Genomic DNA, 13,898 nt, shown 5'->3' with positions numbered 1-13,898 from the left:
ATAAGGTATCCTTCTGCCCCCACAAACAGCCCCTAGTTCCGACCATGCATATAGTTCAAACTCTTGTGAATTACAAGTATGCATATAATAAGAGATGCTTTCAATGCACAAAGCTTCTGTTAAATTTTACTTGGGTGAAAAAGGAATTAATTTTTATTAAAGAATAAAATGAATCATTTTGAAAAATTGACTTTTAATAATAAAGATAGATTAATTTCACAAAAAAACATTCAACAATAAAAAGTTACATTCATAGTGTTGTGCACTTATTTTAAAAAATTTGAGACAAAAAATACCAAGCCCTGTTTGCATCAGTGTAAAAATTAATATAAAATGGGTATCAATTCAGTGCTTTGACCACAAGTCAGTCAGCATCGTTTAAGAATCGTCAGACAAAAATTTTTGCCTCATTGGTAAACTTACAAATAAAGGAAGACAATGCATTCTTCAGCTAAAATCAGTTTCAGCGGAAAAATCAGTTCCAACTTTCCATCAATCCCGGGAAACGACTCAAGTTTTGTTGTTTGTTAGTGCTAAAAAACCAATGTACTGTTAAAGAAGCAATTCAGAATTGTTATTTATAAAAATTTAAGTAATGAATTAGTCCTCCATCCAAGATTTTTTTTGACAAGTCTCATGGGCTGTGCCCTTTGGCGTATTAAAAATGAGGCTCGACATCAAACTTTGATCTAGACAGTCTAATATGCATTGTCTTCCTCAAATCTTTAGTTACTTTGAACCTGAGTTAAACTCAGATTAGTTTATTACAACCATTGATACATCCCCAGGGAGGTATTTTAGTGTTTTGTCAAGATTATATCACAGATACTGAAAATAGTAAAAATCATTTTAGCACAAAAGCTATGATAAGAAAATAAATGCATGTATGAATTGAAAAGAGATTCTATTTGAAAGGAAAGTTTCAAGTGTTCCCCTAGGGCAAGAAGTATGTTTGTGCCAAAAATTGAGGAGCACCAAAGTATGTGCAAAAAAAAGAAGAGGTGTCCTCAAATCAAAAAATGAGATCTTTCCGTAATTATTAATTATCGAGCTTTTGGTGCGATTGGTAATGCAATTATTTTGCTAAAACCTCGTTTTTGACATTTTTGGGACCAAGATTCCTTTACCCATAGATGGTCATATTCGTTGTTTGATGTTATCCTCCTCATTGCATTGATATAAGAGGCAAAAAAGAGAGGAACTCACTTTAACATGTGCATACCTTTCACCTGGAGGGAACACCGTAAAAATTAGATCTGTACGGTACAAAACTGTGGAAATTAGATCCATAATTAGTTTTTTTAGATCATGAATTAGTTAGCACACTTTTTGTGTTAAAGACTTCTTCTAAGCCGAAAAAGTGTCCTTTTGTGCGACACTAGCAGTCTATGAGTTCACACACATTCAATGAATAATCTTCAATAAAGTTACATTGGAGATCCAATCAAAAAGGTAAGATGAGTGTAACACATATCTCTGTGCTATAAACTGTTGAGGAACCGCTGAATTCATAACAACTCAATTTGAATAGTTTGTTTCAATTAGTTTGACTTTTGAAAAAATACTTTTCAATATTTTGAATTTCTGATTGAAGGTCCTAATTCTCGAAACAAAAACCTTCATCTTTTTTAACAAATTTGGAAACACTATCTTAGGTATTCATGATTTGAAAAAAAAGAGACTAGTTCAATGACAGTATTAAAGAAATGCCGAGTTCTCATTATTTATGCTGCAATACTGTCAAGGGTTATTTCTCAATAAGTGGGTGCAGAGAGAGTTTGAAATAATTGGACATCAGATTAGCACCCTCATTGAAGTATTCATTATTTCTCTTAATCCCCCTTTCTGGAATTCTTCTTTTAAATAGTAAAAATTAAAGAACAGCTGACAAAGAAGGCACTTAAAAAAAAAATTAGATTTAGGGTGATTCCTCCTAGATTCTTGTCGTGGTTGATTTGGCATGTGATACACCGTATCGATTAAGACAAAAATTTGGCTGGGAAGTTTAAATCTGCTGATTTTTTTTTAATTTAAGTATTGTCATATATTACACACCAGTTTGTCCATGCCAAAAACCCCAAACAAATCACCATTAGAAGACTAATTATCTTTCCAGTTGTTTGTCAAAACCTGACAAACTCCTCATAAGTGCGTGTCTGCACTTTAAGAAAAAAAAAAATTAATTGGCGAGGAACCAGCAAGCCCACTGCTGTGCTGTGTTGTTGATTACAGCGAATCAGCATTACATTGTTTCATATTGTCAATCAAGATTCCATGAGGAAGCTTTGGTCTGTTTATCTCATTCTACTAACTACAGGTACTTCGTAAAAATAATCCATAATATGTATGCTTCACTTACAAAATAACATTGGTAAAAAACAATTACGTTCTACGTATCAAAATCTTGTTTTCAGCCATTTTATATAGGAATAAATATCACGGTAAGTTAATTGATTAGGTGCAAAAGCTTTCTTTGTGAGGTTCAAAACTAAGAGCAATGTCATTACTCTTAGTCCTATTACTAAATAAAAAAATAGTCAATTGTGCAAACTTGGATAAAAATATTCTTGTTCATACTGACAAGAGCTGATGAGAAAAGCGTCCATATTACCTGCTTCAAGAATGTTGGAGTCAAGTTACATGAAATTAGCACTCCTCACCCCATCCGCTGTAACAATTCATTAACCAATGCTGATGAGTTGAAGGGGGGCTTGTCTCCGCCAAATTCTGTTGGTAGAATGTCGCAAGGAAGATACTCGTGCATGGTGCCCACATTGTTCCCATGGATGAATATCTACGCAAGGTTGGAAAATAAGCTAAGTTACAAAACAAGAAAGGTAACATTTGGATCGCATTTAGCAACAAAGAACCAGCCTGATTACAGTGTTGTAAAAATGTTGCTTCTTCATAATTATCCAAGGAATCTCCCAAAAAAGCAAATAGTTTTTTCTTTCCACCAAATCAATTTTTTTATATGTTATTTTATTGTAAACTTCTTGCGTGAGAATAATACACTTTGTTATTAAGTACTTAGTAAAGATGATTATACAGGTTACCGAGAAATTTGCACATGAAAAAGGTATAAATAAACAAATAAAGTATATAATATGGCTATTGGGTTAGACCTGGGGGCTGGCCAATTCCCTTGGTTTAACCCTATTGAGGCGTCTGATCTGGTTCGAGTCATCTAGAAGTTGAATTGCCTCAATATTTGGATGTGAATGGATGCGGCTCTTGTAGTTTGTAGCGACTTTAGTTATAAACTGCAAGACCGTCTCCATTCCAGATTGTTAAAATTTAAAGAAAAATAATTGTGTAATTTTAAAATAATGTACAATAATTAAGTATTTTTAAAAGAAAAGAGGAAGTTGCATGATTTTGAATACACCGCAATCGCACTGGATACTTTATGATAAATGCGATCCATTTAATAAACCTATGCTCATTGATTAGCTTTCCTCTCAGTCATGATTTTTGACTGAGGAAAATCATCTGTTTCTTCAGAAAATAAATTAAAAAGAGGCTACTGTTGCCATAAGAGTTATTTTCCACACTTTTTGAGAGCCTTGACGACAGCAGAGATACCTACATATTTACAAGAGGATATTAAAAGTACAAAAATTACATTTTGATGATGGGATGATGGTCTAACAATAAGTGAGATGATGTTTATTTCATCATTCAATTAACATTTTTTATATAATCTGACTTTTCTTAGTTAATGGATCCGGCTTAATGAAAGACACTCATTTGAAAATATAATCACAGGAATTGAAATTTATTTATTTATTATTTTTTGTCTACCTAAACGTATTTTCTGAAAATTGAGTGTATAAGTGTTGGCTAGTTTACCTTGGAAAAAAGTCAAGCGTGAAAGTAAATTTTGGGGCACTTAATCTAGATTATGGATCTCTTCATTTTACCATAAATGTATTATTTTGCCACCTCCAATCCTGATCATGCAATCACATGCTGAATTGAGTTCTTAGCCTTATCCCTTTTTTGTTCTAAACAATTTTCTTCCATTTAATAATTACTGATCTTACCTTGTTTCTAGCTTTCTCCTTTAGGAATGGCTTCACAACTGCTACAGCAGCTTCCACGTACCATGGCTGTCCAACAAAATGAATTCCTTTGAATCTGGCAGGATAACAGTCCTGGAGTCCTTCAATCATTGATTTGAGGATTCTTGGATTTAGATTTGATGCCGTGCGGAATGAAAAGTTAGTCCAATCAATAAGGAATACAAGACCATTTATCTGATTTTGGATATCCTCTAGTAAAAGATCCAGTGTGAAAATTAACGCTTTGAACAATACTTCCAATGGTAGTTTGTTGGGGTTCCATCTGCTTGCAAAGTAAACGAGGACTTTTCTTCCTTTTCTGTACATATAAAAAAGAAAAATTCATTTAAAAACTTCACAGGAGCAGGAAATGTGGCCAAATGGAGAAATGTGACAGTAAATGACACTTGACGGTGACACACCCAAGATAATACCTTATCTTTACCTCTTCTGGTTTATCATGACTGGCTTTATCTGTTGGCTTTATCTGAAACACTAATTGCCACTGGACTGTATGAAAGTCACTTTGTCAGTTATCTGTCTTCCACGTAGGAAAATTGTCCTTAGTTTCTTGTGCTGTTAATTATTATTGTCCATTAAAAATGAAGCTGCTTGTAGACAATGGTTTTTTTAGCGTTTTGATGCGAGTTCTAATAATTTGAAATTCGGATCAGTTTTTACCTATGATGCCAAAGATAGAGAGAGAAACTGAATCCAAAGTGTGCAATCTATTATTTACTTGTGATGCTAGTAAACCTAATAAAGATTTCAATATTCTTAATTGTTCTGTTCGCGCTCAGCTCAAAAAAATGTCCAGGTTAGTGAGTAGCAGGTTAAATCTCAAAAAGTAAGTCATAACTATTTACGGAGCTTTTTGATAAAGGGAGCTACAAGACAATGATATTTATCTTTCATCAGAAAATTAATTTTTTTCTACAGGAGACCAGTTATGCAGATTTTTTGGAGAGTTTTACGGAATTCGTTTCATGCCCTGGAGAAAATTTTCCAAGAAGTTAAAAAAATTTGCACAAATGCTCCCTTGAAATTAAAAGTCCTACGAAACTGGCAATAGCAGATACCATTTGCTCCTCCTGTGCAGAACACTGTCTATTAAAAGTTTCTAGTGAGGTTGCGAACTCTGCGTACTGAGGACTTAGTTTGAGGAGGGCACAGTGTTGTAGCTACGTGCATAATTACATATTTCTGTATAATTGAGAGCTCATTATCAGTGTCATGTGCAATATGCACACTTTTTGTTCAATTTAGACCCCTTCTTTGGTGATTTTTTGTTATATCAGACAAAGGTTGTCAGAACAATTAATGGAGACCCAAATGTGTAATTCTGAGCCTGAGTATAGGTTGATTTGAAATTTTCAAATGGCAACACTGGAAAGCACATTGGTATGAGAGCAATTTTACTGATAGCCTTATCTGAATAGCTGTGCCGTTGCATCCTCAACTATTGTGAAATGATAAGCTTGAATTGGATTAAAAAATAAATACCTGTCTCTTTCCTCTAGGACACCAGGTAGCCCATCTTTGATGGCTGTGAGTATGTACGGATCTCTGATATCGACATCTAACAAAGCAGGATGCTGCTTCTTGTACGACAGATAATTGACTAAAAGTTGAAAACTTGCATCAACGTTGAACTTTCTTGCATGGATGAATTTACATAGGGAACCATCGCTTACTTCACTGAAATCTGAAATGAATATATTTTTCAATTAAGTAGGTGCGCATACACATGCACTACTTTGCTGAGGAAAAACGCCATACGGTCCTAGAAACGTTGCCAATTGCCTTCAACAAATCACAAATTTTAAGGAAAATTTAATAATATTTTTCTTCCCAGTTTTCAAAGAATTTTGTTTGTAATTTGATCTACAGTGTCGGAAAATTTATGACCTTCTTAAAAGAAAATTCTGGAGGATACATGGCAACATTCGATAGCTCATGCAGTGTTTATCCTCGGCACTGCAGTGATGGGAATTTTTCGACAAATGCCTCGATGGACCTACTAAAAAATCTAGGTTGAGAATGCAGGAATCATTTTCCTTGAGCGGCCCATAAATGTACAACTCACTTTCCAGTTTGAACAAAATCGTCATATGATATAGAAGTATATTTCTAGGAAAACGAGTTACCATGTACTATTAGATTGCTTAGTGATCAATACTAAGAACCAAAAACTCAGAACAAAATTGAGGAGGGTTCCACAGGAAGGTCCAATAATAAATAGTCTAGGCGTGTTCGTTTCTCCAGGCCGTGGCTATCTGAACATACAGCAGTGCAGCTGCGATCATGGCTATCTGCTTATTCGGATAAGCCAGTTCAGAGGTAAGTATAAGGGGAATCCGTTTCATTTTGCACTCTCTCAGCGTAATGCTTAACGCACTACGCAAGTAGCAAGTTCAAAAAAAAAAAAAAAAAGTATAAGAACTCGCCCATGTCCATGAGCCCTATTTCCGGAACCCCCTTCGACTGTTAAGTTACCTGACTTTGGACCTAGAATTCAGGGATGAGAAGTTTTTAGGTAATAGACGCTACATGCGATCTTTAAGTTCCTCAGACAGTTAAGTTTTACTGCTTTTAGATCCGTGCAGTCTGAGGAAATTTTTCTTGTCTCCTGTGATCCTTGGACCTGCGACTGATTCAAAATTTTGGTTTGCCCATGTGATTATAAATGGCTTCGTACATTAGCGAAGTGTCCCTACATGTAAACTCCCGCAATGTACATTCTAATGCTAAGTCCAAACTTGGTCTAAATTTATTCTGGCTCAATCTGCTTGTGGTGGCAGAAAATATACTCGTTTCTAGCCTGGATAAAAATGTCGCACTCTGAAACGTATGTGTACTGCCTACGTAGAAACAAACAAGACTTAAAAAAATGAATGCTGGAATCCCTATGTCACAGTTCTACTTACAGAGAACAGCTAGTAAAATATTTGGAAAATAAATTAGTGAAGGGAATTTTATTTAAGTATGATTACATCTTGCATACCGATATCTGGTCGAGTTTTAAAGAGTTCTCGAATCCTCAATAAAGCTTCTTCTTTGGTTAGTTTCACTGGTGGTTTGTAGTCAGCTGATGATGATGAGAATAGACTTGGGTAGGCTGTACCCAGATCAAAGTTGACGTATTCATTCATGTCCATTTCATGAATTTAACATTCTGAAACACAAAGGAAAGTTAATTGAACAAAAATAACTTAAGAGAGGTTTATTCTTCCCCAACCCTCTCCCTATGTGCGCTTGTGACAGAACACAGAGTTTCCAGATTTGAATGAAATGACAATGCACAGAATACCAAGAAATATTGGTGTACAACTTACACAATGCTCACTTTAGTAGTAGCATAGGTATTACAACTATCCGATAAGAGAAAGTTTGGTGAAATTAGCTCGCTAGTTCGACTGTGTCTTACTTTGCTCCTAATGAGTAAAACTGAAGATCTTAATTGATTTCGTGAGTCCAATAATTAAGTACCTAAGTACATCGACAAAGCAAAATCTTGACCAGTATCGGTTATCTGACCGCACTTCAGCTGTCATATCGCTTTCTTTTCAACCAGAAAAAACAGGGTGTTACATACCTAAGGAGCAGATATTGTTACCAGTGTAACACTTAATTATTCCCACTTCCTGAACCATGTACATTGATCAAAATAAGTAGCCACCAAAGGGAGAAGTGTCTGAGGGTACGCCTCGCTTTTTAAAAATGCAATTATTTTTGATAAGTAAGGGGTTTAGGGTTTTGCACTCATAGAAAGTAATAAGTGCAGCTGATAAACAAAGATCTTAGGTACCTGATATTGAAAAAGAACACTCACCTGCAGGCAAGTATCACAGTATGAATCACGCTCAAAATTGATTTAGGGAGAAGTGATAAGGAAAAAACACTCTAAGTACGGTTTAAATGACGTTTTTATAGACATAATTAGAATTTTTATTGAATTATAGTCGTGACGAAGACAAAGGAAGGATGGGTGGGTCGAAAAAAAAACACTAAACTAACCTAACTTATAGGGATGTTCCGACTATCGATTACTCTGCGATTACTAACCGATTAATCGATTAATCGGTACCCGCCGATTAATGCCAAAATATGCAAAATACCCTCAAGCATTCATGCCTCAAGTTTTTGGTGCAATTTTCAATTCGATGCTGTAAGCGGCCAAATTATTCAAATTTCAAAATCTAACTCTCAGGAGAATTTTTTCAAATTCTCCTGAGAGGAGAGGTCAATACCTTTTGTTTGATGTGCCTTATGACCCCTGTTGCTCCAAAATTTTGAGGGCCACGATCCCCAAAAATGTTGGGGCTTTAGAGGGCCATAAGTCCCAAATTTCAAAAAGCAAGGGTATATTTTGACTTCAGATATGTATTCTACGCGAAAAGTTACGTAATATTGCAATGGCGCATGGCCTGCTTGCTCCAAATTACTGAAGAACCCGATTTCCCATAAGAAGCGGTGTATTTTAGAAGAAAATAAGGGGCAGGGCCGGATTAAGGGGATGGCCACATGGGCCGCGGCCCATGGCGGCCATAGGCGGTTTTACGGGGGTGTCAGTGGGTGCCGGGCACCCCCAAGCAAAAATTTAATATAAAAAAGACCAAATTACTGCGTTTAAAGATTCTGTATTCGCTCACACTGAGAAGAAATCCCAGCAATCAATTAGAAATGTTTTAAAGAGAATTAATATTGATAGCCATGTTTTACAAAGATTCTACTGGTTTTTTACGGTAAGATTGTAGTTTTGATGGAAAGTTTTGCTAAAAATGTTCTACATTGAATTTATAGGTATTTAAGTAGAAAGGAAAGAGAGAAAAAGAGAAATGAGGGTAGGAAAGGGATAAAACTTGAGGGCCGAAACATAGGCCTCCCCTGAGCGACCGTCCCCTTCGGGGCCGGTCTCCGACATTTTCCACCTCTGGGCACCCCCAAGCATGAAGGTCTAGAACCGCCTATGATGGCGGCAAATTTAGGGGGTGGCATATTTTGCAATTTTTTTCAAATGTAGGTAAAAAAAATGGATCCAGAAAAAAAAAATTATCATTAAGAAAAGGAAACTAAACTCTTTTTCCTGAGAGTATAGTAATTTCTAATTTTGTCGCGTTTTTCGGTGATACAAGAGACAGGCATCTTTAATTAGTCGAGTTCAGAGAGGAACTAAACACACAATTTTGCCTGGTGCTCATTGTCAGCGCAGAAAGGAATGATGACGAGGACTTGAGAAAGAGAGGACAAGCCCTCGACGCGGCGGTCAGCATGTAACACATATTAGCGCCTACAAGATTGCATGAATACTTCACCCATTGCGCCAAACACAGTGCGGTCACGTGGTCAGGAGCGGTTGGCGTGAAACGGATAGCGCCTACAAGACTGCAGGAATACTTCACGCATTGCGCCAAACACAGTGCGATCAGCGCGGCACGGCGCAACGACGGAAGTTAAAATAATTAAACCACATTTATGTTTGTTCTTTCATAATTTTTTGGTTCATTTCTTACAAATGATACAATTCTAGCTGGAGTACACTTCAGCTATGCATTCACCACTGCAAAAATTTCAGAGGAAATCGACAAGCCCAGCGTGCATGGAGGCTATTTCCATTTAAATCTTCCGTCACATTCTTACGGCGCAGTGATACAACTATTTTAACTCTCCGGAATGCGTGAGGTATCACGCCGCATTTGAAGGCGTTTTCAAAACAGCCAAGTTCCGTTATCGGAATAATCGTTTTGCATAGTTCATATTCTTTTGTTATATCCCGTACCACTCGTTTATTTTTAATCCTCGTAGAAAAAGCACCCATTTGCTAAACACAATTCTAGCTGTAGCGCACTTCAGCTATGCATTCTCCACTGCAAAAATGTCAAAGGAAATCGACAAGCCCAGCGTGCATGAAGGCAGGCCCGCCTCAAGGGGGGGATACTGGGTCCCTGGTACCGGGGCCCGGGCCCCGGAGGGGGCCCATGTTACCCGTGAAAAACCACTACGAATTCACATGCAACCCTTGTTTCGTAAGAAAAAGTGAAAAATTTACCCTAAAAATTTCGCAAAAGGTGAATAGATTTTCAGAAACACGCTGGGGCACCGTAGAAATCTTCTTAAATTTTCAAAGAAGTATAGTTCCTGGAAAATTTCTATCTATTTTCAAGATTTTCAGTACAGAAGGATATTTTTAGTAACTGCGTTTCATTTTCTTCCGTCGTCAGATGCTAAGAGTCTCCAGTCTGGGCATCCTTGACTTCAAGGGCTCATGGCTCAACTCCCTTGCCATAGACAAACGAAGGGGAAGTCCAGGGGGGCCTGGCCCTCTTAGAACTGAAAATAGTATCATATGCCCCCCCCCCTCCCAAAAAAAAAAAAAATAATAAAAATTTTCCAGATGTTTTGAATGCAACAATTCGCGAGTATTTTGTGCTGAAAGTAGAAAAAAAAACATAATTATTCAGCAGAAATTGATGGAAAAATTCTTTATGCAAGCTTCAAAATGCGTCCGATTAGTCGTATAAATTCTAAAATTTCTCGGGGGATGCCCTCGGACCCGCCCCCCTCCGTGCTTGGGGCCCGGACCTTAAAACTGGTACCAGGGCCCGAGATGGGATGTGGTGGGTCTGACACTACCCATAAAGTATGGGTCGTAGAGCCACATGCATGGATCGGCGACCCATACCAGTAGGTATGGGTCGCCGATCCATGTATATTGCTCCTGGAATCATAAAGTATGGCTCCACAGCCCATACCGTATGGTTCGTGGACCCATACTTTATGGGTCCAGGAGCCGAATATGCATGGATCATCGGACCCATACTGGTATGGGTTGTGGAGCCATAACTTTAGGTGAGTCACACTTCCTAGAAAGTATGGATCCCGAGCCATTTTTTATGGGCCCCCGGTCCATACCTTTTTTTTACCGTGGGCTTACGAAAAAGGAGCAGCCATCACCCTATGTAGTGAGAAAATTGAACTAAAACCGCGCGTAGCTTGTCCCCTTCTAGAGAACGTTTCCCGTTGAGAGCTCTAAATTGCCAATTTCGAATTTTTCCCCTACACTCAAAAAGCAAGTATAGGAAGAGTGACTTACCGGCCGAGTTATGGATCATGGAGCATAAAATATAGTTTGTGGAGCCATGCTTATAGGCTCACGACCAATAAAGTATGACTCAGAAAGCCATACTGTAGACGGTAAGTCACTTTGGTTAGAAATTATGGATCTCCGAGCCATTTTTATGGGTCTCAGAGTCATACGTTTTTCGAGTGTAAAGACTCTCTTAGAACGTTTTCTCCTGAAAGTTGAGGGCCCTTTTTCATAGCCGGCCATATTTTTAGCCCATTTGAACGAGGTAAATTAGACCACCAAGATACCACTAGCGTAAGGACCATGAGGGGGGGGGGGGGGGGGGGGCGGCTCGGCCGAGTAACACCAGGAGTGCACCGCGCCGCGCCGCGCCGGTGAAAGAGGCAGAGAGCGCTACCTTGTCGCAGGTTGAGAGAGAGGGGCCGTCTTGCATTTGCCGACAATCTATATAAACCCGGGCGCAAGGGGGTCCGTTCCCAGTTAAAAGTAAACCACAGCAGCGATCTGAAAAAAACGCTTAGTTGAAAGTACAGTGTCTTTTCGCTCAGGATTTTTTTCTTTTTCTCATGACGGATTATCTCGTTTAATTTTTCGAGAATTACCTTCCCACCTCTGTTGTGAAGAGTTCGTCGTGACTTTTGAGACAGAGTCTAGAAGTGCAAAAATATTTCAAGGATTACTTCGAGCCGCTGTTATAGAATACAAGGTGAGTCTCGTGGAATTGCTAACTACATCTCTTTCCTAAATTAAGGTTTAGTACTTGGTGGAGTACCTTGGTAGCATCCTTTGTTCAAGCGAAGGAAAAAAGACGAGTAACAATTTATGCGAAGTATATAAACTTTACAAATGGCGAAATTTTCTTTCGGATTTTTTAAGTAAAATTCATTTCAAATTTACTTAAAAAAAGTGCTTAAGAAAGTTTGCATAAATAATCTGAGAATTTTAGATTGAAATTGACGCGGAGTACACATAATGAAGTGTATTCATCATACGAAATTAATAGATTGTGAAACTTTCTTGCTAATACTTACTAAAATACAGGGATGAGAAATTTTTCCGGCATTCTCGCGTTAAAAAGGCGACACGAAATAAAACGGGGGTTCCACCTTGTACCCATATGCAACAAGTTTGTTTTATAGAGATACCCAATTGGAATTTACACATTTTTCCAAGAATTTTATCAAATGTTTCGATCTTTTTAATTTTTTCAACTATTTTTATTCTTTCTTTTTAAACAGTAAATGCTGCTGAGGTAGAGTATGAGGAGAGACTTGATTATCTATTATGCTTATCTAAAGGGATCAGATGGGTTTTCCTAATTTGTTTTTTTGGCTAAAAATGAGAAAAACATGGGAAAATAATCTGCTATCGAGTCTGTAAATTTCTTAGGAGATGACATCTTACCCTCGACCAGGTTTCAAAATTAAACTTATTCAATTTTTTTAAAGTATGACGATATTGAATGTCATAAGTTCCTTATTTTCTTTGTTTACAATTTTTTTTTTTTTTTTTTTTTTTTTTTTTTTTTTTTTTTGCGAATCAAGGCTTTGTGATTGCGTTTTCGAGATTTATCATTTAGGATTGATTAGTTGCAGTGCCTTCGATCTCGACCATCGTGGATAATAGAGACTGTGATTTGTGCTTAAAATTGAGCATTCACTTAAGAAAATACCGCCCTCTTTGCGCGACACTAGAAAAAATATCACAAAAGTATTTGAAGAACGCGGTGGGTAATTTTTTATATGGTGGGATTTGTATCTGTTTAAACATTTTTGGGTCATTTAGTTGCGTCATCTCAAAAATCTGTCCAAATTTAAAGAATTACATTTACTTTAAACATTTTCTTGACCCAAAACCAACCCAAAATTCAACCCGCTCGTCGCACAATCAACAAAACATCTCAAAAACTCGTGAAATACTGCATCGAAGATCGGCAGCTTACAAGAATGATGGTTTTTCGCGAATGATTATTTCTGAAAGAAACCATGTTCATTTTAGATGTAACCTTTATAGACAGGAAAAAGTCATATTTATGAAATAGATTTTTCATTGGTTTGAAAAACTGCTACTTACGTTTTCAGAAAACCCCATCTCTAGATTCTGGATCTCTTGGTGAGGGATTTCTACATTATTTTTTAGGAGATCTAGAGAGATATACCGCCGTGCTAAGGAAAAACACAGCATGACCATTCGAGAGTCACCAAATTCCCTCCAATAAAATATTTATTTTTGAGAAGTGGTAGGAATATTTTTTTCGAAACTTTCAGATAATTTAGATCTGATTCTTAAATATAAGTCTGTGAAGTATTCGAGGAAAAATATTCCCAAACCCTGATGATTTATATCTTATCAAAGGAAATTCGGCAATGTCTGAAGGGTCATCCGGCGTTTTTTCTTAACACGGCAGTAAAAGGTTGCAAAATTAACAAGCTTGATTGTAGGTAGATTCACAGTATTCGTCGCTCTCTTACAACGCTCGTTCCAGCAAATCGGCAACATTGTTCTTCTCCATTAAACCTATGGAAATGTATCGATTCTTGAAGGGGCCTACTCCGACAAGAATCGATCATTTGACACAAGTTTAAATGGAGAAAATTCCGTGTTGCCAAATTGCTGGATCCGCCCCTGCATTAGTTGGATTTGTAAATCCTTCTGATAAAATATAGTCGAATTTTGAGGGAACCCCGATTTCGAACATTCGGCCGTCACCCTCAGCGTGTTGCGTCAAATGCGTTTATAGGGGCGTG

The 13,898-nt window shown here is 37.3% G+C and overlaps 2 protein-coding genes across 4 annotated transcripts in view; one reads left to right on the top strand and one right to left on the bottom strand.

The window, feature by feature from the left end:
• Positions 1 to 173: 173 nt before the first annotated feature.
• Positions 174 to 8,088, bottom strand: LOC109040074 (clavesin-1). Of its 3 annotated transcripts, none has more exons than XM_072297350.1 (5): positions 7,873 to 8,088; positions 7,069 to 7,239; positions 5,568 to 5,769; positions 4,047 to 4,383; positions 174 to 2,794 (listed from the first exon to the last, which is right to left on the bottom strand). In XM_072297350.1, exons 2-5 carry the CDS (start codon positions 7,220 to 7,222, stop codon positions 2,657 to 2,659), a joined length of 831 nt encoding a protein of 276 aa, XP_072153451.1. In that variant the 5' UTR covers positions 7,223 to 7,239; positions 7,873 to 8,088; the 3' UTR covers positions 174 to 2,656. The 3 variants fall into 3 exon arrangements, with proteins under 3 accessions (XP_072153451.1, XP_018911409.1, XP_018911410.1); XM_019055864.2 differs by having other exon boundaries at positions 7,897 to 8,087; XM_019055865.2 differs by lacking the exon at positions 7,873 to 8,088 and adding an exon at positions 7,660 to 7,830.
• LOC109039988 (chorion peroxidase) overlaps positions 4,390 to 13,898 on the top strand; it is a 65,281-nt gene continuing 55,772 nt past the window's right edge. The window contains exon 1 of the mRNA XM_072297348.1: positions 4,390 to 4,881. The gene's annotated coding sequence lies outside the window, so the exon portion shown is untranslated. The remainder of the gene's footprint in view (positions 4,882 to 13,898) is intronic.

Source organism: Bemisia tabaci, chromosome 2 (assembly GCF_918797505.1).
Source record: "Bemisia tabaci chromosome 2, PGI_BMITA_v3".
Classification (NCBI taxonomy): domain Eukaryota; kingdom Metazoa; phylum Arthropoda; class Insecta; order Hemiptera; family Aleyrodidae; genus Bemisia; species Bemisia tabaci.
The sequence above is the reverse complement of the archived record's forward strand: the minus strand, read 5'-3'. Positions and strand labels throughout refer to the sequence as shown.

What these genes read in the sequence shown, in the direction of transcription:
- LOC109040074 (XM_072297350.1), bottom strand. Translation starts at nt 7,222, where the DNA reads ATGGACATGAATGAATACGTCAACTTTGATCTGGGTACAGCCTACCCA. An exon ending in TAAAACTCGACCAGATATCG is followed by an intron (nt 5,770 to 7,068) that starts GTATGCAAGATG and finishes TATTCATTTCAG; the next exon opens with ATTTCAGTGAAGTAAGCGAT. An exon ending in AGGAGAAAGCTAGAAACAAG is followed by an intron (nt 2,795 to 4,046) that starts GTAAGATCAGTA and finishes AACCTTGCGTAG; the next exon opens with ATATTCATCCATGGGAACAA.